Source organism: Gigantopelta aegis, chromosome 13 (genome assembly GCF_016097555.1).
Source record: "Gigantopelta aegis isolate Gae_Host chromosome 13, Gae_host_genome, whole genome shotgun sequence".
Lineage (NCBI taxonomy): Eukaryota > Metazoa > Mollusca > Gastropoda > Neomphalida > Peltospiridae > Gigantopelta > Gigantopelta aegis.
In genome coordinates, this window is record NC_054711.1 from 13,315,595 (window position 1) to 13,340,436 (window position 24,842).

The 24,842-nt window shown below is 37.4% G+C and overlaps 1 protein-coding gene across 4 annotated transcripts; it reads left to right on the plus strand.

The window, feature by feature from the left end:
• LOC121387496 (multiple epidermal growth factor-like domains protein 10) lies at positions 1 to 24,842 on the plus strand. Of its 4 annotated transcripts, none has more exons than XM_041518642.1 (13): positions 1 to 101; positions 3,319 to 3,450; positions 7,044 to 7,253; positions 8,125 to 8,385; positions 8,755 to 8,958; positions 9,365 to 9,493; positions 10,569 to 10,725; positions 13,959 to 14,102; positions 15,721 to 15,861; positions 17,162 to 17,308; positions 22,596 to 22,747; positions 22,985 to 23,090; positions 23,732 to 24,842. In XM_041518642.1, the coding sequence occupies exons 7-12, from the start codon at positions 10,572 to 10,574 to the stop codon at positions 23,069 to 23,071; spliced, it is 825 nt and encodes a 274-aa protein (XP_041374576.1). In that variant the 5' UTR covers positions 1 to 101; positions 3,319 to 3,450; positions 7,044 to 7,253; positions 8,125 to 8,385; positions 8,755 to 8,958; positions 9,365 to 9,493; positions 10,569 to 10,571; the 3' UTR covers positions 23,072 to 23,090; positions 23,732 to 24,842. The 4 variants fall into 4 exon arrangements, with proteins under 4 accessions (XP_041374576.1, XP_041374573.1, XP_041374574.1 ...); XM_041518639.1 differs by having other exon boundaries at positions 10,582 to 10,725; XM_041518640.1 differs by having other exon boundaries at positions 8,808 to 8,958; positions 10,582 to 10,725.

The window sequence follows — 24,842 nt, forward strand, 5'->3', positions numbered from 1 at the left end:
ATTAACTTCCTGGTTGGCGAGACATCACAAAATGTCGAAGCGTTCAGCTTGTCTACTTCTCGTCGCATCATTGATTTGTTTTAAAACACACTCAGTGTCAGGTAAGAAAGTTAGCTTTCATGAAATACTATGTATTAATTTAACAATAAAGTGGATAATAATTACCACATGTCTGTGTGTAGATTACGGATTAGGATTAGGCGTTCTACTACAATAGGTTTTCACGCTTCGTATACACACGCGCACACAGAATCAACCACACACACACGCGCACACAGAATCAACCACACACACACGCGCACACAGAATCAACCAGGCCCGTAGCCGGCCATATTTGCGGGGAGGTGCGTTGAGATATTGGGTGGAACTAAATTTATATGTATAAGGGCGAGAGAGATCTACGGGGTCGGGGACATGCTTCCCCGAATTGTTTTTTAAATGTAGATGCTCAGTGGTGCATTTTGAGCTATTTGTGATGGGTTTTTAATATTTTAGTTCAGGTATTTTGAGTTCGTAGCGCGTACATTTTTTGATAATACTTCAAGAGCAGCAGTAAACTTTAAGTACATTAAATGTGTGACACGTTGTGAAAACCTACCTGTGCTCGACTATTAGCCAGGTACGACTGAGCAGTGTCGCTCTCATAACATAGAACGATCGCTCAAAATATGGATACGATCATTGACATATTTGGCAGAAGCAAGAGGCGAGACGCATATTTTTTTCTAAGACCAGCATATAAGTGAACAGAACTAGTTACACTGTGAAACAATACATTTCTATTTTGTACTTTAATACTCTTTAATTGTAATCCATGTAAAATGCGTAGTGGTTCGTTTGCAACCCTATATAGTTGTTTGGTAGTGCTTAATGCAAATGCGAATAAAAGTTATCGAGGTTCGGGCAATTTGGGTGTGTTTTTTAAACCCCTCTAAATTCGGGCAAAATTCAGCCTGCCCCCCGCCCCCCCCCCCCCCCCCCCCCCCTGAAAGTTTAGAGTCCGTACGCCTGTGAGGGGCTGTATGATGAGTATAATATTATCATTAACAGACAAGGATTCATAGTTTGTGAAAACAGGAATCTAGAAATTAAACAATTAAATCACTAAACGTGCGTGTGGTAAAAAACCAACAAAAAGTCATCAATGTGTTTACCCCTGCGCGTGCTGTAACCTCACCGTGGTGCAGGGGTGTAACATTCTCTTTGAGAATGGCCAATACAGCACAAATTGAAGTTTAGAGTAAAATTCGGTGTCCGTAAAATTCTGTGATATTTGTATTTGTATTTTGCACAGTTCTTTACACTGTTTTTGTTTAAACCTTGAATTTTTATATTGATGTTGATCATCACTTTATTTATTTGCATTACCATAGTTTGACACCCAATAGCCGATGTATTTTTCGTGCTGGGGTGTCGTTAAACATTCATTCATTCATTCATTCATTCAATGTGTTTATATTTTGGTATTGGGCATAGCTTTTGTTTTATGTTTGGTGTACTGAGGGCATCGGATTCGCTTTTGTGAATTTTAAGTCAGCTGCTCCTCCTTGATTTTTAATTCGACAAGGGTATTGCAATCGAATTCCACTAATGACTTTATTCGAGACGGAATGAAATGTATGACATGTTAAACTTAAAAGTGTACGGTACCGATACCAATCACATATCCAGACACGGTTTGAGTTGAGAACGCATTCAACAGTGCCATCTGTTAAATAAATTCATCTCTAAACAACATGCAATATAAAAATCAATTCGTCCAACGCAACGAAGTCAATAGTCATATTTAATTGACATTCATTGATGTTTGGGGTCATCGTAGTTGATAAAGATATTTCGTAAACGTATTTATTTTATTGACAGGTTATATTATACCTTTTTTCTTTTTCGTAAGAAAAGCGTACATCGTTTGGCAGCTCTTGGCTACACGTGTTTAGCTTCGCTCTCTTTGCTCAGGTCGTCCCATAATAGCCGTAGTTTGTGAGTCGACAAATAGAAAGAAAGAAATGTTTTATTTAACTACGCATTCAACACTACATGGGCTACTCTTTCCGATTAGCAGCAAGGGATATTTTATTTGCGCTTCCCACTGGCAGGATAGCACAAACCATGGCCTTTGTTGAACCAGTTATGGATCACGGGTCAGTGCACGTGGTTTACACCTACCCATTGAGACTTGCGGAGCACTCACTCAGGGTTTGGAGTCGGTATCTGGATTAAAAATCCCATGCCTCGACTGGGATCCGAACCCATTACCTACCAGTCTGTAGACCGATGGCCTAACCACGACGCCACCGAAGCCGGTAAGTCGACAAATAGCGCGCCACAATTACTTACATGATAGACTGGTTTTCAATTGAATATACCCATAACGACGCCTTGCAATATCATTCGTGTAACATGTACCATTTTAGGCCAAACAATATTTACGAATATTTCCGAAATTAATATTTGAGTCTCCACAGAGAGGAGCCAAATAATGGACGGCGGGCTTCCATTAATGGTTTCGAATAAACTAGTATTTAATACAGACATCTATTAGGATAAACGTTAAAATACTTATAATAGGAAATAAAAAACATAATATATTTTTGGGCGGAACTCCAATTCTTGCGGGGGGGGGGGGGGGGGGGTGTGTGTTCGCATCCGTCGCACAAACACAACACAAATACACGTGCAAACATACATACAAACACAAATAGACAAGCACACACATACACAAATGCACGCATTTACACACATGGACATATACATGCATCACATGCACGCACTCACATACACTGACGCGCACATACCCTTACACTGACACGCACATACCCATACACTGAGATAACGGTTTTGCTTTGATTTGGGGACCCTGGAACAACATACAAACATAGCAGAGATAGAGGACATTTTGTAGGTGAGATATGTTGTAAAACAAACACACCCACCCACACGCTCGCACAACACAGACGCACACACACATGCATACATACACATATAGTTACACACACAAACACGCACGCGCACGCAGGCACGCACACACAACACGACACAACACACACACACACTCCTACACACACTGATACACACAGATATATATATATATATATATATATATATAGGGGAGAGAGAGAGAGAGAGAGAGAGAGAGAGAGAGAGAGAGAGAGAGAGAGAGAGAGAGAGAGAGAGAGACGGACAGGCAGATGCATAGACAGAAATATATACATACACATAGATATAAACAAACACACAGTGCATTACATTGTAGGATAACTGAACATATAATGATGAAGATGATGATGATGATGATAATACTAATGTATTTCTCACTAGGAGCCTGCCTATCTGGAACTTATGGGTTGGACTGTAGCTACACGTGTCACTGTGACGTATCCATATGCGATGCTGTCACAGGTTGTTCTAGTCACTGCAACAAATGATGGTTTGGACCTAAGTGCACAACAGGTAAAATAATTATAGGTTATTAAACGAGCTTCCATTTTGTATCATGTTTATGTCCCAAGTGAAATTATTTTCAATTGTCACAAGCTTTAGCGAGTGACAATGAAAATTGTTTCACGAGGGAGATAAACATGATACGAAATGGTAGCGAGTTTAATATCCTATTTATTACCCATAATCGATCTTAATTTTCGCTGACATTCCTGTAACATTGTTTTGCACCCGTTGCTGACGTCAACGTGTGACGTCAAATGTGTTACACTCCACTTGGCATTCTAGTTGTATGTATCACTTTGATATGTACCAAGATATTTATAACTTTATGGTTAAAAATATTTAGGTACGTATTAAAATGATACGTCCCGCTAGAACGCCAAATGGGACGTAACATTTCGACACAACACGATGACGTCATCGCTCGGCGCACTATAAACTTCCATAAACGTCAACCAATCGAGTTGAGTGAAATAAATAAAGATCCATTAAGGGGAATAAGTAGGATATTAAACTTGCTACCATTTGGTATCATGTTTATGTTTCTCGAGAAATAATTTGCATTGTCACTCCCTACAGCTCGTGACAATCGAAAATGGTTTCACTCGGGACATAAACATGATATCACATAAGTACATTAGATGTATGGGTAAACTAATAGCGGTGTTTATTAATAGCATTGTCCCACAATTGTGCTTAAAACATGTAACAAATCTATTTTGGAAAGACTGTATCATTGCATTCCGTGACTTCTCGTTATTAATTAATGTTTCATCTTTTGAAGACTTTTTATCAGAGCCAATTTTTTTTATAATTCCAATATAAAAATTAACAGCAAATCTTTTTTTTAAAAAGACATGGCTTGGGAAAGGTCTATCTCAAATCTGTGATGTTGTTGATGACTACGGCAACTTTTTAACTTTAACCGCATTTAATAATTTATACAAATTAAATGCATCTTTTTTAGAGTATCAAGGAGTTATTAACTCACTTAAGGCTTACTTTAGGAAGACGAAACTGAATATAATAGAAACAAATATTCCTTTAGATGATTCTCCTGTTCAAAGAAAACTTTGTTCTATCAGAAATGGCTCGAAACTATATTATTACACACTTGTAACTTCTGAAAAGCCAAATTCTCAAATTGGCACACTATTTATTTAAACCATTTGTAACCACGCAAGAAATAAAACTTAGATGGTTCCAATATAGAATACTTCATAGAATATTAACTACTGATAGTTTCGCATATAAATTAAAATTAATTCACAGTGAAACTTGTACGTTTTGTCATGAAGGAAAAGAATCTATAGTGCATTTATTTTGGGAATGTAAAATTGTTCAGAACTTTTGGAATGATTATTTAAATCGGTTATCAAACTCATGTAAGCATATATGTAATTTAAAGCTTTCTGTTGAGCTAGTGATATTTGGATGTAAAGATAATATTAAAACAGATAAGGTTTTTGACCTGCTACTAATATTAGCTAAATATTTTATATATAAATGTAAAGTGCAAAGGGTCCAATTAAATATTATACACTTCCAAAACAAAGCTAAACAAAGATATAAAGTAGAAAAATGTATTTATCTTAGTAAGAACAATCTTAATAAATTCTTCACCAAGTGGTCAGTGTATTATTCTCTCTTTGAACAGACCTAATTTTTTTATATGTATGTGTGTATATATATATATATATATATATATATATATATATATATATATATATATATATATATATATATATATATCATGTGCGTATTTTAAATATTTAGATTGGAAAAGGATGAAAGTGTGTTGTTGTTGTTGGTTTTTTGCGTGAGAGAAAGATAAATCGATAGCTACATTGATTAGATATGTAGTGAGAGAGAGAGAGAGAGAGAGAGAGAGAGAGAGAGAGAGAGAGAGAGAGAGAGAGAGAGAGAGAGAGAGAGAGAGAGGCGGGGATGGAGAGGGGGTGGGGGTGGGGGTGGGGGTGGGGTGAGTTGGGGTTTGCAAGCCAGTACCCTAAAGTATTATATTATGTTGTTTTATTATTTTTATGTACACAACCCATGTTTTACCCTTGGCATGTGTTGTTCTAATTGTAAACAAGGGGCTGGCAATAAAACTAAAAAAAATAAAAAAAATAAAAAAATATATATATATATTATTGTCTACAGGCTAGGACAATACACAATAGGAATTATAATGTTATTGACGGGTGTCAGCTGTGTGGCAGGAGATGTTATTTTTTCGCGAACACCTGGCGTACGTTCATCCGACCGTTTATCGCTAACGCTTGCTAGTCTGATAGTTAAGCTATATATTAAACCGCATGTTCACTTTGGGAACAAGTCAAAATAGTTTCACACGATGAGCATGCGTCGTAGGATCAAACCACCTAAGTGGGCTCATTATCTGGTTGTTGTTTTTTTCTAGTCCCATCCAGTGCACTACGACTGGTATATCAAAGGCCGTAGTATATGTTGTTCTGTCTGAGGGAAAGTGCATATAAAAGACCTCAAAATGTAGCACGTTTCCTCTAACACTACAAATTAGAAATTACCACATGTTTGACATCCAATAGCCGATTATTAACAAATCAATGTGCTCCAGTTGTATCGTTAAACAAAACAAAGTTTATCTTCCATAAAAATAATTCATTCAACACTGTATTTTCGGATTATAGGCCGTCTTCATCGGAATATTTGATGTTGTTGTTTGTGTTGCTGTTACATTCTAAATCTGATTCAAGGTGTAAAGCTTTAAATTGCGGGTGATATATGTCCATGCATATTCAATGGAAACAAATCAAGTCTCTATGTAAACCACAAAATGTTCTCAGCGTTTCGTCAATGTCAGTGAAAGATAATACAGTGCAAAGACCAAACATATTTGGTATTTTAGGTGGTGCAGTAGAAACTACAGCCATTACTACTTTGTAATGTGTACACCATATATATTTTGTAATGAGTATTTCACACCATGGCACCATCTGGTTTTAATGTCGCATGCAAGTTAAAAGAAATTGGTTTTCTGTCAGGTAATGACATCGAGAAAAATATGCTTGTTTCAGCGATTCTTTTTTAACTTGGCGGCGCGTGATATACACCCCTAGTAGTCATTCGCCTGGGATATGATGGGTCATGTAAACGACTGCCCTCTATGGACCCTGGCTTTTACTGTCCTTAATCAGTATTTGTAGCCAAGCGGTAAAGCACTCGCCTGATACGCTGTGTCTAGGGTCGATCCGCGACGGTGGGGCTATTGGGCTATTTCTCGTTCCAACCAGTGTACTACAACGGAATTTCAAAATGTGCTGAGGTGCCGTTAAACAAATGTGGCTATCTTTTCTTTTAATTGACATTTTAATCACACTCGGGGTTCTTGGCCGTTTTCTCTTGCAGTTAGCCTATTTATTAAACATTTATACTAATATTTAATGAATATTATATATTTTTTTGAAAAAACAAAAGGAGGGTGGGATGGCGTGGTTGGATGTTGTTGCCACATATTAAGTTGGAATATTAAATCACTAAACAGAACATCTTGAGTAGTCATTTTCCTAGCTGAGCTGTGTTGTAAATATAATAGAGCAAGTTTGTAATGTGTATTTCAGAAAATGTAGCTTTATTCAAAACTACCTACCAGAGTTCATACTATACTGGCATTCCGCCGAGTTCGTCTGTACTTGCTGTAGATGGCAAGCGTAAGACTGATGGGGCAACAGCTTGCATACTAACAGATGCACAGCCATACACGTGGTGGGAAGTAGACTTGGGGAGAAACTACTACATATACAAACTAGCTATATACTTCCGGACCGATTGTAAGTATTTGCATTTACAATATATGTATAAAGCGTACGCTTGCATATTTATTTGTGTGTATGATTGTTTAGTTGGCTATTTTATTTATTTTCGATATGTAGTTATTGACGGGTTTTGTGTGTTCGTACGCACATGCACCTGAGCATGTGTGTACGTATGTGTTGTTATGCACGGGAATGGTTGCAACACATTCTCCATAGAAGCAATATTAGATCCTTAGTAGCTTATGAGTTCCGTTTTGAAATAGAAGACGTTGTCAAACTGTTATCACATGTAGTCATTGTTTTAAGCGTACAACTCTGTATTGATCTATTTGTATTTCAAAAGATTACAAAAATGAATATGTTGTGAAGCCTTGTAACCTTTGTGTCGAGTATCTCTCCAGCACCACTTCAAATGTCTTTCTAACAGACATGTGTAGGTAAGTATCACCTGTTTCAAATACACTATGAGCATCCACAGGACAAACCGGCACACACGTCGGCAGGACAGGACCGTAGGTTAGTTGTTAGTGGGAGAGAAGAAGGTGTAGTGGTCTTACACCTGTCCGTTGAGTCGTTAAAACTCGTTCTGGATGGGAGCCGATACTGGGCTGCGAACCCTGTGTCTACCAGCCTTATCCACGACACTACCGATGCCCGTATAGTTATTATCATTTACCCCCCCCCCCCCCCCCCACACACACACACACACACATGTCAGCACCATCAAGTAGAGATACTATATGACACGTAATAGTAGTAGACACTAATCGTTGACAGTTTAATAAAGAAAACGAGTTTGTAAAAGCTATAGTTTGTGTTTTGTACTAGTAAATGATGGGGAGTTTAAACTGACACACGTTCAAGCAATTCTACCAACTCCTTTTAGTACCTGAATGCTACAGCATTGTCAACAAGAAGGCTATATACTATGGTACAAAACGGACAACAGCCTCGGGGATTTCGTGTCAGAGGTGGGACAAGCAGACTCCTCACAAGCACGGCAACAACAACTCGGACTACTTCATAGATGCTTCGTTGGCTGCAGCAGAGAACTTCTGTCGCGACCCTGACGGCGAAGGTTCCCCATGGTGCTACACTGTAGATCCGAAAATTAGATGGAGTAGTTGCGGCGTTCCGTCTTGTGCAGGTTTAAAGATTTCATTTTAAAAACCAAACTTGATTCTTCTTTTGGTAGTATTTTTAATGTTAGAATCGACCATACTGTATAAAACTTAAAATGCACATGCATTTGCAACGTGCTGGAGTGTCGTTAAACATCCACTCTATTCATTTCCAACGATAAATATGTATTACCCAATGCAAAAACAAAAACAAATTACCTTTAACGAAGTATTGGGACATGGGTATTTATATCGAAATGGATGCTGTTCATCACTTCAGTTTAACACCCAAAAGCCGATGCTATTTTTCATTCATTCCAAAGGACAAACATGTAATACCATGATTATGTAGTAAATAATAAGAAGTGATTTTTATTATATATTTATTTGTGCAGACACAGTACATAAAAGTGGTGTAAATGTATACAGTTCTCTGTCTGCTAACCAGAGTAATACTGGACACCTTTGTGGACACACTACATCAAGTAGTCCAGATATAACACGTCTGACCTGCGACGACACCGCTAGATACATTACACTGTACAGAAACACAGGACGTAGTAACTCAATAATGGACTTTTGTGAAATTGAAGTATATGGTAAGACAATCGACCAATATTTGTATTAATTATCAACAAATATACACGTACATATACTAGTAGTTTTTGAATACTTTTGTGAAAATGTATGTATGTATGTATGTATGTTTGATTTGATTGTATGTGTGTGTCTATGTATGTATGTATGTATGCATGTATGCATGTATGTTTGATTTGATTGTATGTGTGTGTGTGTCTACGTATGTATGTATGTATGTATGTATGCATATATATTATGTGTATAATATTGAAATATAATGCTCAATGTCAGCTTTATTCTTATATAATTAAATATTATTGTGTAATCGATCTACATTTTCGTTCTACTTCCATGCATGGTTGTAAACCAGTGTTCGTTCATTTGTTTATATAAATGTAATGTAATGTAGTGTAATGTTATTTATAGTCTGTGATGCTGGCACTTTCGGTGATGACTGCACCTCGTCCTGTCACTGTCTGAGTGGACCGTGTAACTACACAACTGGAGAATGTACTGGAGGATGTAAAACAAACTGGACTGGACACACGTGCAGTGGTATGATATAAGTACAGTAAATAAAACGACAATACAGTTTCCTTAAAACAGAAATCTTTTCACCAAGAATTAATGCATACACTTGTGTAATATTTTACCTTAAAACAAAAGTAGTTTTCAACCAGAGTATAATTGCATGTGTGATTGTTTTTAACTTAAAGAGAAATATCGTTTAACAATAATATAAACATACATATGCAGAATGTTTTCTTTTTGTTTTTTGTTCAACAAGAACAAAAACGTACACAGGTGTACTTTTTTTTAAATATTAAAACCGAACTGTTTTCACAAGAACACAAATATACCAGACACATAGGAACGGTGTCTGGAGTGGGCACATCTCTCGTGGGGGTTCACAATCTCCAGTGTCACAAGCCAGATTTTACCTTTATATAGAATAGGACAACCAATCGTATATTTGTGTCCTCAAGTGTGGGCGCAGGTACCATACCGCACTCCTGCATAGAAATGTGTCATCTTCTGAAACTAATTACTGTTATTATGTTTCACTTTTCGGTACTGAGTTTTAAAATGTCTATAATGTGTTTTAAACAAAACACCCTCCCCCCACACACACACCCAAAAAAACAAAACAAACAACAACAAAAATACCCACACAAACCCCCCCCCCCAACAAGAACACCCCCCCCCCCCCACCACCACCACCACCACAACCAAAACCACCAAAAACAGACAAACAAAAAACCCACACCACAAACAACACCACCAACAACAAAACAAACAAAACAAAAAACCTACATAAAAAATAAATAAATCATAAATATGTTAATATATCACACACATTGCTACACGTTTATATTCGGAATATTACTATAACATCCATGTGTAACAAAGAAAGAAAAAACAAACAAACAAACAAAACAAAACACACGAAAAACAACCACACACATACAAACACGTAAAAAGGCATTAATAAACAGAAACATCACAAATAAAACAACAAAACACGTGCATCTTGTAAACTAAATAAACCATCATTTAATGCCATTATAAAATTTATTTTTCAATTATTTCTGGGGGTTTTCTTAGTAAAACATCTCTTATTTAATAATAGTTCATGTTTCTAGCCTGTGATTCCATTCACTATGGTAAACTGTGTAGTGAAGACTGTTCCACTAGACATTGTAGTGGATCATCATCGTGTGACAGGATCACAGGACAGTGTGACAATGGCTGTACAGCAGGATGGATCAAAGCAGACTGCAAGACAAGTAAGTCGAAACTACTTTAATATTGCTTTTTATAAACATCTGCCTGTAAACATGGTCATGCTTTGTATGATCTGTTTTACGCAACACGCGTCTTCTCGACATGGTGGCCTTAATATAAATGATGAATATAAATAGTTTCTGGCAGTAGCATTAGACTCAAGATGGGAGAATAAGCAATATTACTTATAGGATATAAAACGAGCGTCCATTTTGTACCATGCGCATAGAATGTTAATAGCACAGAACTTAATCACCACAAGTAACGGTACAATAGCGACTTCACAAACTCCAAACAACAGGAAAAACCGGAAACGGAAACCAATATATTTAAGACATCGCTGTTTTCCTAACAACACTGCTTGCTAAACACTTAACCACTATGGCGTGACCTCTTTTTCTTCCTATTCTCTATAATCTAATTGGTAACATAAATAAAAACGAATTAAGTGCTCTCAGACATTGAGAAAATAAATACTGGCCTCAGGTTCTCTCTCATATAGTGAAAAAAAATAAAAAAAATAGCAATAATAAAACACTGAAATGTACTTAATAATGGTGATAGACAAGTGTTCTTTGGAGGTATCACCAATCAGGAATTATCAGTTCATGTCGTAGTCTTTGAACTTAATAGGAAGACGTTTTGAGCGGGTAGAGCCTGTGTTAGATATGGTGGACTCAGGTACGGTAAAGTCATTATCAGTGATAGGAATTTGGTCATCGGATGGATGACTGCTGGATGCTGAGAACTCTGGAGATGCTCCTGCAGACATGGATATTTCAGAAGGTACTTCCGATAAAGGCGAAATCGAGGTGCTGGGAATATCATGTGAAGTGTCCTCCTCAGACTTGCTTTTGTCATTGTAAAAATACACAAGATCACCAACCTCAATGTGCTGAGTAGTAGGTTTTCTTCTGGATGGGGATTTGAACATCTCACTGTAGGGGTGGTTAACGTGACGTAGCTCATGCTGCTTCTGGATACGGTTGATAACTAAAAGTGGTATCTGAGTGTTGGAAAATTGGTCACGTTGGGTCCACATTTCACGAGATGAGAGACCTATTGAGCGAATTCGTGAATTGAGACGTGCGACAGCAATTGAAAGTGTCAGTAGGGTTGTTGCACCTCCAATGGAATCCTGGCATAGTAATTCATGTCTCAGCTCCTGAATGGCTCGTTCAGCCACAGGGTTCTTGTTTACATTATTAGCTCTGCCAATTTCTAGTCGTACACGAATCAACACGAACTACAGCAGGTGGCCCATCAAGCAGGTGGGCCATCAAGTGGTTTAAGTTCTAAACACAACTGAACCAATGCATTTCGCAAGGCCTCACTACGTTCGTTCTCAGTCATACAGCCTGCTGTATAAGAGGTAACACATTCTCGAACCACAAAGATTAACTGACGGTCATTTTTCATAACATCAGCAGCGAATGATTGACCAGTGGTGTCAGGAGCATCACAGGTGGACTGTGTAGTAAGAGTGCGAGGTAACTTGGACAATGAACACTGATGACAACTGCTGGTAATGCATACAATTGTGGTGTCCGTATCAAGAGCATAGAAGTGCCGACGCACCGCAATCTTCAGTTGATGACATGATGGGTGATCAAGCTGTGATAAGACCATCAAGTGTTTCTCGTGGTACAACAATGCATTCACGTACAGGTACTAATGGCTCAATGCGTTTCACAACGAGAAGACCATCTTTAGCAATGGATGCTATGTTAAGATAATGTTTAATGTCTTTGATGTTTGTGGACTCGTCCCTGTTTCAGACGGGCATGTGTACGTCGCAATTCTGGACATTCGGACTGGATAGATAGCCATGCAGCTCTGCTGGTGTAAGGTATATGAGCACGCCCACCCATGATATCCTGGATAGAAATGCCTCGAACAACCGAATCTGCTGTACGTTGTACATGGGAGCATACTTGACAAGACGTGTCAGCACAGTCTGATGCATTGCGACTGGCAAAATCAGATGGAATGTTAGCAGACCCAGACAAGTGTCGAACAGAGGCTTGGTACCGGCTAACGGTGGAGAGAAAGGTGGAAACACGTGGGCTTGCAGAGAATTCACCTTGGCATAGGTTCTCAAAGGGTTGAACACAGGGTTTGCTGTCCGTAAAAATACATGCCTTGTGTTTGGATTGGATGATGTATGGAAAGAAATGTTTTGTGGCCACAGCGATGGATAAATACACGCGAATTCCACAGTACTTCATAGAGTGGCGTGCCGATGGAATCTGGTAGAATGCATGTGTAAGGTCAGTTGCAATTATGTACTTCCATGATGCAAGGCGTCGAAGAACTGAATCAACATCTGGCATAAGTGAAGGTTCAGGTTTGCTGTACCTGCCTACATCTGCGAAAGCTGTGACTAGCCGAAACCCTTCATTAGTTTTTTTTTAACTAGGAACGATGGTTTAAAATATTCCATGGTATCACAATATTCCACATTTTCCGGACGTCGGAACACTCCTAGTTCTTCTAATTCATCACATTTGTTCTGAAGATCGACTAGCTTGTCACGGGAATACTGAGACAATGTAGCGAAGTCAAGTCTGACTTGTTTATAATAAAACATGCACGTGCTGCTACACATCTATGCTATAGTTTTATTCTGTTCATATGTTAATCAAGTGTGTGTTCATAATATTTGTTAATAAGTAAGTTGCAATAGCAAGACTTAGTAGCAGTAAGGGCATGTAATATGGTCATTTGCACACCAGAGGGAGACGTAGCCTGATCATTGGGCTATTTCTCGCTCTAGCTAGTGCACCATGACTATCCTGCTATCCTGTCTAATTGAAACATGTAGTGGGTTTCCTCTCTAAAACTAATTATCTCAATTTTGAAATGTTCGAAATCCAATAGCCGATGATTAATAAATCAATGTTCTGGTGGTGTGGTTAAAAAACCCACCCAAACCATATTTCATGCATACACGATAATATATAATTATTAAAGGTATTTCAGAAACAACCAACATGTCTAGTGAGATTTATTTTGTCTTGATTACGTAGAAATTAAGATACTGCCCGTAACGCTGGTTGGTACCGGGTTCATCTGCTAATACTGTCTTTCAGCCAGATTGAGTTACTATGGCTTAGTGAGGGGGCGTAAAGCAACGACACAAATTTAATCTAACAATTAACCACTAACCATTAAGTAAATGAAAGCATCCTTGGGACACCTCTTATTATACTATCCATGTTTGATTCTATTTCAGAATGTCCACATGGTCGATATGGACAGGGATGTCGAGGTATCTGCAAAGACAGACATTGTCATGGGAACTCAGATTGTGATCACGTGACTGGAGAGTGTGTCAGGGGCTGTGATAGAGGATATCATTCGCTCGACTGTACAATCCGTAGGTGTTCCATAGTAGTTTGGGTCGCTCAATCGGTTTCAGTATTAAGTACTTGTGTTGGGTATGTTCTTGTTTCTATGATATTTGAATTAATGTTGTTTTTGTGCTGTCATTATTATGTTTTTGTATGATGTCGCGAGTACAGATGGATGCAAAAACAAAATGGAAATTCCGTGGGGTATGAGTGGGGTTGCATTCACGCCGTGTTTCACATTTTTAATAATCCTAAATATAATATATAATTTTAAAATGTTTATTTCCAATTCATAAGTAAACTGTGTACGTAATTGGCTATAGCCAGAGTTAAAATAGATTGTGTATATTATTATTCAGCATATCATGATCCACTTTGCAATTTGAGTGCTCACTTGAGGTACTTGCGTCGCAGGATCGAACCACCTCCGTCGATCCATTCAACTGATTGGGCTTTTTCTCGTTCCAACAAGTAACTCTCCAAATACCATGTTATGTGCTTTCCTGTCTGTGGGACAGTGCGTATAAAAGGTCCCTTGCTGCATTAGGAAAATATATAGTAGGTTTCCTCTGATGACTATGAGTCAGAATTACCAAATCTTTGACATCCAATAGCCGATGATTAATTAATCAGTCTGCGCTAGTGGTGTCGTTAAGCAAAACAACTTGTTCTTTCTTCTTCTTTTTTTTGGGGGGTGGGGGGGGGTGGGGGTGGGGGTGGGGTTAAATAAATTAGGGAATTGTTTTGTGTATGTTTCTGCATGTGAATACAATATAACATTTTTATTTACGTGAATTTAGTAGTTTTGTTTCTTGTTTGTTTGCTATCACCATAGGATAATGATTACAAGTTGGTATTTTGTGTAAATATGAGGTCTGTTATAAAGATTGTTTTCAGAATGCCTTGATATATTTACCTTAAATTTTGTGTTACGCATCAATTTTGACTTCTATGGCGATGTACTTATTTTTCGCAGAGTTATGTCCATTGAACGTTAGAGATATGAAACTCTCTTTTCTGGACTTGGTTTTGTAATCCCTGAAGATAATTAGACGAAATGTTGTATATAGCTTTATCCTGTACCGTTGCAGATGTAGTTTAACTTTCATGGTGATTTACCCATTTTTCACAGAGTTATGCCCCTTGAATTTAGAAGATACAAGTACGTGTTGGGACCGGTAGGGGGCATGTATAACTTTGGCAGTACTCTCAAGATGGTTGTTTCAAATTAATCTGATTTTGTTTTACCTCAGTAAAACGTATGGTATGTCAAGATGCAGTGTTGATTACATTGGTTTGCTTGAAGATTAAATACAGTGGTTTGCTTTGAACGTAAATACAATGATTTGCGTTTAATTTAAATAAAGTGATTTGCTAAATTGAATATATTGGGGTTTTTTAATTAAATTATAAATCTGAACTTGAATTAAATGCTTTTTATTTTTATACAGACTTTCCAGTTCGTCATGAAACATCACGATTTGGCTTGAGAAAATAAATTAGTGTGGGCTGTTTTATATTCCCAGTATGTCAAAATCCATATTATATTTCGACTTGTTTTTTTCCATTTGTTTTCACATTTGTCTACAGGCATAGCTATTTATTGTATTTTTAATCATGTTTGTTTTGATCAATACATTTCAGCATGTCAGGCTACCTATGGATTTAACTGTAACAAGTCGTGTGATGCCAGACACTGTCGTGGTAGTAAGGACTGTGACGTGTTTTATGGAAACTGTACAGGTAGTTGTCAAGCTGGCTGGGAGTTACCTGACTGCACAACTGGTAGGTGATTCAAAGTATTATTTACGAATCACTATGAAAAACGTATTATACTGTTGTGGTGTAATTTGGTTTGGTTGTTGTTGTTGTTGATGATGATGATAGTGTTGTTGTTATCGGTTTTATTGTTCCTGTTTGTGATGCAGTATGTATACTGATGTCCAAAGCATAAAAGTGTATTATAGAAAACCCAGAAATGGTAAGGTGAGATATGAAAGTTTGATAAAGTTCAAGATCTATGCATTTAGTAATACATCCAAAGTGTTTGTAAGGTGGTTTCTCAATAGGTTATTTTCGATCAGCAACAATATTTATCCATTTATTCACATTTTATGTAAGTAAATTTTCAATTGGACGTCAGTATATTTGTACACATGATACTATTTGTTTCTACAATTTACAAGATGGTCTTACAGACCTTGGATAATCCCCAAGGCTTGCTCGTCCTGGCATGAATTCAACAGACCATTTCGATATTATTGAACGATTGGGGGATCCATTACCATATTATGTATCTACGCTTATCAAGTTTGCTAGTGTTTGAACCTTCATTTACTGAGAAATGTGACATCTCTGGTCGTCGTTTCAGTAGCGTAGGTTAGAGTTAAGCAATATTGTGTAAGGTATATAAACATGAAGAGGCGTGGTATTGATAAAAACCCCAAAACGGACTCACCCATGTATCATTGTCAAATACTGCATATATATATATATATATATATATATATATATATATATATATATATATATATATATATATATATTGTAACATCATATATATGACATTACTCCCTTTACATTAGTTTTCTCAGAGAGATTAAACAGTAACTAGCGTGTTGACGTGTTGCTAAGCAATAATTTCTTTTATTTTCATAACTGTACTATATATTTGTACTGAACTGACATTTGTAGTATAAGGAATCAGTATATATTTTTTGTAGGATTATTTTGCAACATCTTGCAAATATTTTTAGATATCTTTATTGTTTTAATGAACAACATTAAAACAAATAAACAAAAACAAATTAACTTCATGGTCTTTGCGTTGACACAAAACCACTGCTATTGACACATTATAAACTATTATTATGTTTGTATGTACAATTTCCCACAGATAGCAATGTATATATCATACAATTTTCATATTAAAATCGTGGACCAACAATCAGAGTGTACTCTCAAGGGAATTAATGATGCACATAAGCTGATTGATGGAACACTACCAAATTCCCCGAAAGCTAAAATTAATTTGAACTACATACCAGTAGGTTAAATTAAGATTTCTTCGTGTATATGTCTACAGAATGTCAAGGTGGTACATTTGGGCCCGGATGTCAGTCAAAGTGTAGTGAACGACACTGTAAAGGAGACAGCTCATCTTGTGATGCTCAGAATGGTTCATGTCAGCATGGCTGTCAGCCGGGATGGAAGAGTCCAAGTTGTAACACCCGTAAGTAATCAAACATAATATACATATTATTTTACTCTTATGTAATTATGTTGTCTTTCGTGTGTAACCTGTACTCCGTTAAATGAAACATTTCCATTACAAAGCAGCAAGTTTTTTCCCACTTTTTTAACTTTTAATTAATAATTTCATACAGACTGATAGTAAATGGTTTTGATACACACATACAAATCAATCCATACGATATATGGTTAAACTTAGCACAACATCAATATGCCAAACTTGTAATGTGCTGTAGCTTAGTGCAAACTGTGGATCCTACAAAAATCCTTGAATACAATAGAAAATACTTAGAGACCTTCACAACGTATCCATCGAAATGGCAGCCAGCCATATGTCAACATGCAGATTCACGCTGAATCTGTGACGTCATTCATTCTCATATCGGTTATCCTTATTTGATGTCCCAATAATATAGATGTATAAAGCTATGTATAGGAAAATAGGTTTTAATTTGTACGTATTGTTGGTAATAATGCAAGTTGTGATTGGCCCGTTTAATCTAACCAAATGCATGGATACACAGTCAGAATATTATATTGGGTTCAAATGATACGTCATCGGTGGTATTGATACCACACGATGATCAGTCAGTAATCTGCGAATCAGTGCAGTTGGTTCTGAACCATACATATCGGTGCAGTAGGTTCTGAACCATACATATCGGTGCAGTAGGTTCTGAACCATACATATCGGTGCAGTAGGTTCAGAACCATACATATCAGTGCAGTAGGTTCAGAACCATACCTATCGGTGCAGTATGTTCGCAGTCTGTAAATTGAAGCTTGGTGTTTTCATATATTAGAGTATATTATTAGTAAGTCTTATTCATTTCGTTTATGTTTAATGCCATTACCTCCATAACATATATTCTTGCGAAAATTTCATAATAGGGTCGGAATCTAGTTCAGTCGGTCGAGTGTTTGCTTGAGGTACTTAAGTATATAGGATCGAACCTCACCGTCGGACCCAATGTGTTTTTACTCTGTGTCATTCAACGCCCTACGACTGGTATATCAAAGACAGTAGTTTCCTGACACTATGATACATGGAATTATGCAGGATTGTGCAGAGCTACGTTCTTGACCGCGGATAACGGTTTTTTAGTACAGATATATAAACGATCCGTTGCTGCTTATGTAGCAGATTTCTTCTGAAGACTGGTTGTTTTTGTGACCGATGATTAATTAATCAATATGCTCTAGTGGTGTCGTTAGATGAGAACAATCAAGAAATCTATAAGCGACTGGATTAAGAGCCGTTTTAAGAAATGGTGAAATATTTTTGTATAATTAGTGGACAGTCAGACAGTGGTATTTGTCTCTTACGTTTGACTAAGAAATCCTCAATTATGCATATGGACCAGACGCCACTCGCTGATGGGACACTGTGTTGGAATTTCAATTACAATACGTGATCAGGGCCAAAATGTGGAGTAGAAAGGGCATTTGGCAAAATTGCGGTACATTCCATCTAGTGCCTCGTCTATAGGAAGGAAATAAACACAACTTACCCACAACATCATGCTAATAGAATCTATGACCGTTGTGAGGTATAAATAAGGCAATTTCAACACGAGGGACACAATGGGTTTTTTTTGAGGGGGTCGAGGTTTACCGAGGCCTTTATAAACACGTTTTTTCCCGAGGGTTGGAATTGCCTTATCTATATCTCACAACGGTGATTGATTCTTTTTCTTGCCCATTTAATTACAGTAACAAAACAATAATTTTGTAAGCTATGTACGGTTTGTTTATTGTTCGCCGATTCGTAAACACTTCATCTACAAACAATGAAACTCATTTAATCATACGCTGAAAAGTATAGTCCAACTTATGCAACGACATACAAATGCAACAACTTAACAATAAAGTTGAAAACATTAAGTTGTTTAAATATTTTTAGAACAATGATACAACGTGAAATGGCAAACATAAATTCGAAAACCATGAGTTATAACGTCAGTCGTCGTAAAACAAAAAGATCGTCTAGCCCTCGTGTCAGATTAATGGTCCGTGTCAGAGTGGATGGTTGGGAATCGACTGTACAGGTATATTCAGCAATAAGTGGACGTATACGGGTTACTTACTTACTTACTTACTTACTTATATTCATTGTTCATCCTGGGGCATAGGCCGCCGACAACCGCTCTTCATATTTAAGAGTTGCGGTTCCACAAAACTTAGAAACTTTGATTTATCAGTTATAGTCGCGACAGTGCGTGAAAATAGTGCCACTTCTACGTGTATTCAACTTGTGTGATGTACATGTACATGTAAATTCATATGTCAAACGATCAAATGATCGTGTTACAGATACCAAAACAGGAGAAATCACCGATTTCAGTAAGAAAAGAAAGAAATGTTTTATTTAACGACACACACAACACATTTTATTTACGGTTATATGACGCCAGACATATGGTTAAGGACCACACAGATACTGAGGGAAAACCCCGCTGTCGCCACTTCATGAACTACTCTTTTTGATTATTAGCAAGGGTTCTTTTATATGCACCATCCCACAGACATGGTAGTACATACCACGGCCTTTGATATACCAGTCGTGGTGCACTGGCTGGAACAAAAAATAGCCCAGTTGGCCCACCGACGGGGGTCGATCCCCGACCGACCTCGCATCTGTCTATCTATCTGTCCGTCTATCCCACATATAATTTCTCATACCATTGTACACAATGCCTCAAGATATCGAATTTAAATAGTTTATCCTGTAGTAGATAGAGTTAGATATGCAATTTGACTTTCGTTGCGATTTGCGCATGTGCGACACAGTTAAGCACAGGTCAGTTTTCACTTTCAGTTGGGTGCCATAATTCTGCCAGAACATAGAACTTCTTCATTTTACACAGAAATATAACCCTTGTACTTAGAAGATTGTGGGGCCCGATAGGGTGCATGTATTGCTTTAACACTTCTCCCAGACTGGTTGTTCACGGTTATCAACAGAAATATAACCCTTGATCTTAGAAGATTGTGGGGCCCGATAGGGTGCATGTATTGCTTTAACATTTCTCTCAGACTGGTTGTTCACGGTTATCAACAGAAATATAACCCTTGATCTTAGAAGATTGTGGGGCCCGATAGGGTGCATGTATTGCTTTAACACTTCTCCAAGACTGGTTGTTCACGGTTATCAACAGAAATATAACCCTTGATCTTAGAAGATTGTGGGGCCCGATAGGGTGCATGTATTGCTTTAACATTTCTCTCAGACTGGTTGTTCACGGTTATCAACAGAAATATAACCCTTGATCTTAGAATATTGTGGGGCCTGATAGGGTGCATGTATTGCTTTAACATTTCTCTCAGACTGGTTGTTCACGGTTATCAACAGAAATATAACCCTTGAACTTAGAAGATTGTGGGGCCCGATAGGGTGCATGTATTGCTTTAACACTTCTCCCAGACTGGTTGTTCACGGTTATCAACAGAAATATAACCCTTGATCTTAGAAGATTGTGGGGCCTGATAGGGTGCATGTATTGCTTTAACATTTCTCTCAGACTGGTTGTTCACGGTTATCAACAGAAATATAACCCTTGATCTTAGAATATTGTGAGGCCTGATAGGGTGCATGTATTGCTTTAACATTTCTCTCAGACTGGTTGTTCACGGTTATCAACAGAAATATAACCCTTGAACTTAGAAGATTGTGGGGCCCGATAGGGTGCATGTATTGCTTTAACACTTCTCCCAGACTGGTTGTTCACGGTTATCAACAGAAATATAACCCTTGATCTTAGAAGATTGTGGGGCCCGATAGGGTGCATGTATTGCTTTAACATTTCTCTCAGACTGGTTGTTCACGGTTATCAACAGAAATATAACCCTTGATCTTAGAATATTGTGGGGCCTGATAGGGTGCATGTATTGCTTTAACATTTCTCTCAGACTGGTTGTTCACGGTTATCAACAGAAATATAACCCTTGATCTTAGAATATTGTGGGGCCTGATAGGGTGCATGTATTGCTTTAACATTTCTCTCAGACTGGTTGTTCACGGTTATCAACAGAAATATAACCCTTGATCTTAGAAGATTGTGGGGCCCGATAGGGTGCATGTATTGCTTTAACACTTCTCCCAGACTGGTTGTTCACGGTTATCAACAGAAATATAACCCTTGATCTTAGAAGATTGTGGGGCCCGATAGGGTGCATGTATTGCTTTAACACTTCTCCCAGACTGGTTGTTCACGGTTATCAACAGAAATATAACCCTTGATCTTAGAAGATTGTGGGGCCCGATAGGGTGCATGTATTGCTTTAACATTTCTCTCAGACTGGTTGTTCACGGTTATCAACAGAAATATAACCCTTGATCTTAGAAGATTGTGGGGCCCGATAGGGTGCATGTATTGCTTTAACATTTCTCTCAGACTGGTTGTTCACGGTTATCAACAGAAATATAACCCTTGATCTTAGAAGATTGTGGGGCCCGATAGGGTGCATGTATTGCTTTAACACTTCTCCCAGACTGGTTGTTCACGGTTATCAACAGAAATATAACCCTTGATCTTAGAAGATTGTGGGGCCCGATAGGGTGCATGTATTGCTTTAACATTTCTCTCAGACTGGTTGTTCACGGTTATCAACAGAAATGAAATATATCATTGCAGAATAATTTTAATATACAAACATTTTCTATAATATTATTTTACAATGCAACTAATTCTATGTAAGTAGATTACACAAATTCCAAATCAATAAACGAGAAATATTGCATATATACATTTTTACATATTTTAGTAGAAGAAATTGAAGATTAGTGATTACCTAAAAATCTAGTTATGTAATTATTCATATCATAAAATATCTATTTCAAACATACTTGCTATTATTTGTTGATGTCAACGAGGCTTAAATACGGCTGTACAACTGGATATCGTGTTCAACGCGTTATTTAGCAGCGAATCGTTATTTGTTGAGAGTTCTCACAAAACGACAAACCTCATACATGTATATTGAGCTGATACAACATATATCGCTATGACAAAACTACAAAACACTACCATAAAAACATGAAGGTTAATGGGACATATATAATTTTATGAATGAATGACTGAATGTGTAACGACACCCCAGCACTAAATGTTAGCAGAAAGATATTCTGCGAGTGCGTGAGTACCAATCTGTGAGTGCATGTATACTGGGTTTTTTGGTGGGTTTGTATGTATTTTTGTTTAGAAATAATTACATAACATGTTTTGTGAAGCTCTTCCTATATATTATATATATGTTTTAAATTTCAGATTGTAATGCAGATCATTATGGTCAGAATTGTGAATCAATATGTGCAGACAGACATTGCAAGGGGGGGGGGGGGGGGGACTCTATCATCATGAACTGGGATACTGCAGTGGCGGGTGTCTGCCAGGGTGGAGAGGACTTGCATGTGTTGAAGGTAAGTGCGATTACGAACTAAAACAATCAGGCCTGTTACAGTGGGGATTCAGGATGCGACCGAACCTCTTTTTTAAATTATTCACTAAATATATTAACTATAAAATATACCGTTTAGTTCGTTATAAAATATTTGATAATAGAAATGGGAGTGTACAAGGATTTACAATTGACCCTAACGCACTCTCATTAAGAGTAGCACGAACATTTTATATTCGAACATATTCTTTTTTTGCAGCCCAAGCCGCTACAGACTGTAACGGTGATTCCGCCATTGTTGCCATTTCCGTTGTGGCTGGGGTGCTTTTTGTACTGTTGGTCATAGTGACGAGTGTTTTATTCTGGCAAGTAGATCTCACTGTTATGTTTAATTTTATTTTCAATTTATTTTAACTTTTATTTTCTTTTTCTTTTCTTTTTGGGGGAGGGGGTGGGGTGGGGTTTTTTTGGGGGGGGGGGGCAGAACGTATGGCGGTCGGTTTGAAATTGATCCCCGTCGGTGGGCCCACTAGACTATTTCTCGTTCCAGCCAGCACAACACGACTGATATATCAAAGGTCGTAGTATATACTATCATGCCTATGGCATGGTGCATGCAAACGATTCCTTGCTACTAGAAGAAGCATGTAGGAGGTTCCTGTCTAAGACTATGTCAGAATGACCAAATGTTTGACATTCAGTAGCCGATTATTAATAAACCAATGTGCTCTATTGGTGTCGTAGTGCTATCCTGTCTGTGACATGGTGCATATAAAAGATCGCTTGCAAAATGTAGCAGTTTAAAAAATATCAAATATTTGATATCCAATAGCCGGTAATTAATAAATTTATATGATCTAATGTAAACTTTTATTTTGTTGTAATTGTTCAGTAGCGTGTATAATATATATATATATATATACATATATATATATATATATATATATATATATATATATATATATATATATATATATATATATATATATATATATATATATTGTAGGCACATTAAAACTCACAGAATGAAGTCAGACTCGTATCAGCAAGAGATGAGAAAAACAAACACGAACCCATCCAGCCATCCTACAGACCCCAGTGCTGTAGAATATGAAATCGTCGATAGACAAGATGGCGGCCACAACAGTCCCAGAGGTTCCAGTTCCCAAGACGTCGCCATGTCTCACTCGACCAATTATCCAAGATCACGTGATCAAATGGATGCCCAACCGAGTAATTTTGACATTGGAGGTGGCTATGTTAATGCAGGCCAAACGAATGAATACGAAAAGCTTGATTTATCCAACCCACCGGAAAATGACTACGATAGGATAACTGGTGTTTAGACAAACGGCAAATAATATTCCTGACGATATCAACATTCGGTTGACGAACGTTCAGACTTTGACCTTGCGGTTTTAAACAGGTATTGTCATTATGAGATTTATTACACAACGACTCGAGATATCGAACTAGAATGTTGTGTGTAACTTTATCGTGTGTGGTTACGGGTCAAGTTTGATTTTCATGAGGATTTTGCCGTGTTTTAACAGTTACGGCCTTTAACTTTAAACGAATCCTAAAGAAATAATCGAACAAAGATACATAAAAAAACATGGCGTGTGGCACTCTATTATACTCAGATACAATGTATTTTCCACACAATCCTAATTTCGTATACTACAATTTTTTGTTGTTGTAATTTTGACCCCCTAAACGCAATTTCGCAGATGGCCAACATATATGTGTGTTTTTTTCCTTCAGCACCCCAAAAACTAAGGCTCTTTTTCAGCCTCTGCTGCAGGACTATTTACCAATGTAAAGATACAAATGTTACAATATATGCTATGTTTAAGAGGGATTTTGTAGTCGAAGAAGAAATATTTCAACAAAATAAAATGCTGTTTTGTATTCGTAGAAACAATGTTTTTATAAACTAAAGTTACTTTTGCCAAAAAAAACAAATACACGGAAAACATGCGAATTACCTTCCCGACCTTCCAATAATAATAAAAAAGCAAGCCATAACAAATTAGAAGGCCTTGGTATGTGTTATCCTGTCTGTGGGATGGTGCACAAAAAATATATTTCTCTACTAATTTAAAATTACCATATGT

What these genes read in the sequence shown, in the direction of transcription:
- LOC121387496 (XM_041518639.1), top strand. Translation starts at nt 8,931, where the DNA reads ATGGACTTTTGTGAAATTGAAGTATATG. An exon ending in TTCGCTCGACTGTACAATCC is followed by an intron (nt 14,103 to 15,720) that starts GTAGGTGTTCCA and finishes AATACATTTCAG; the next exon opens with CATGTCAGGCTACCTATGGA. An exon ending in GTTACCTGACTGCACAACTG is followed by an intron (nt 15,862 to 17,161) that starts GTAGGTGATTCA and finishes ATATGTCTACAG; the next exon opens with AATGTCAAGGTGGTACATTT.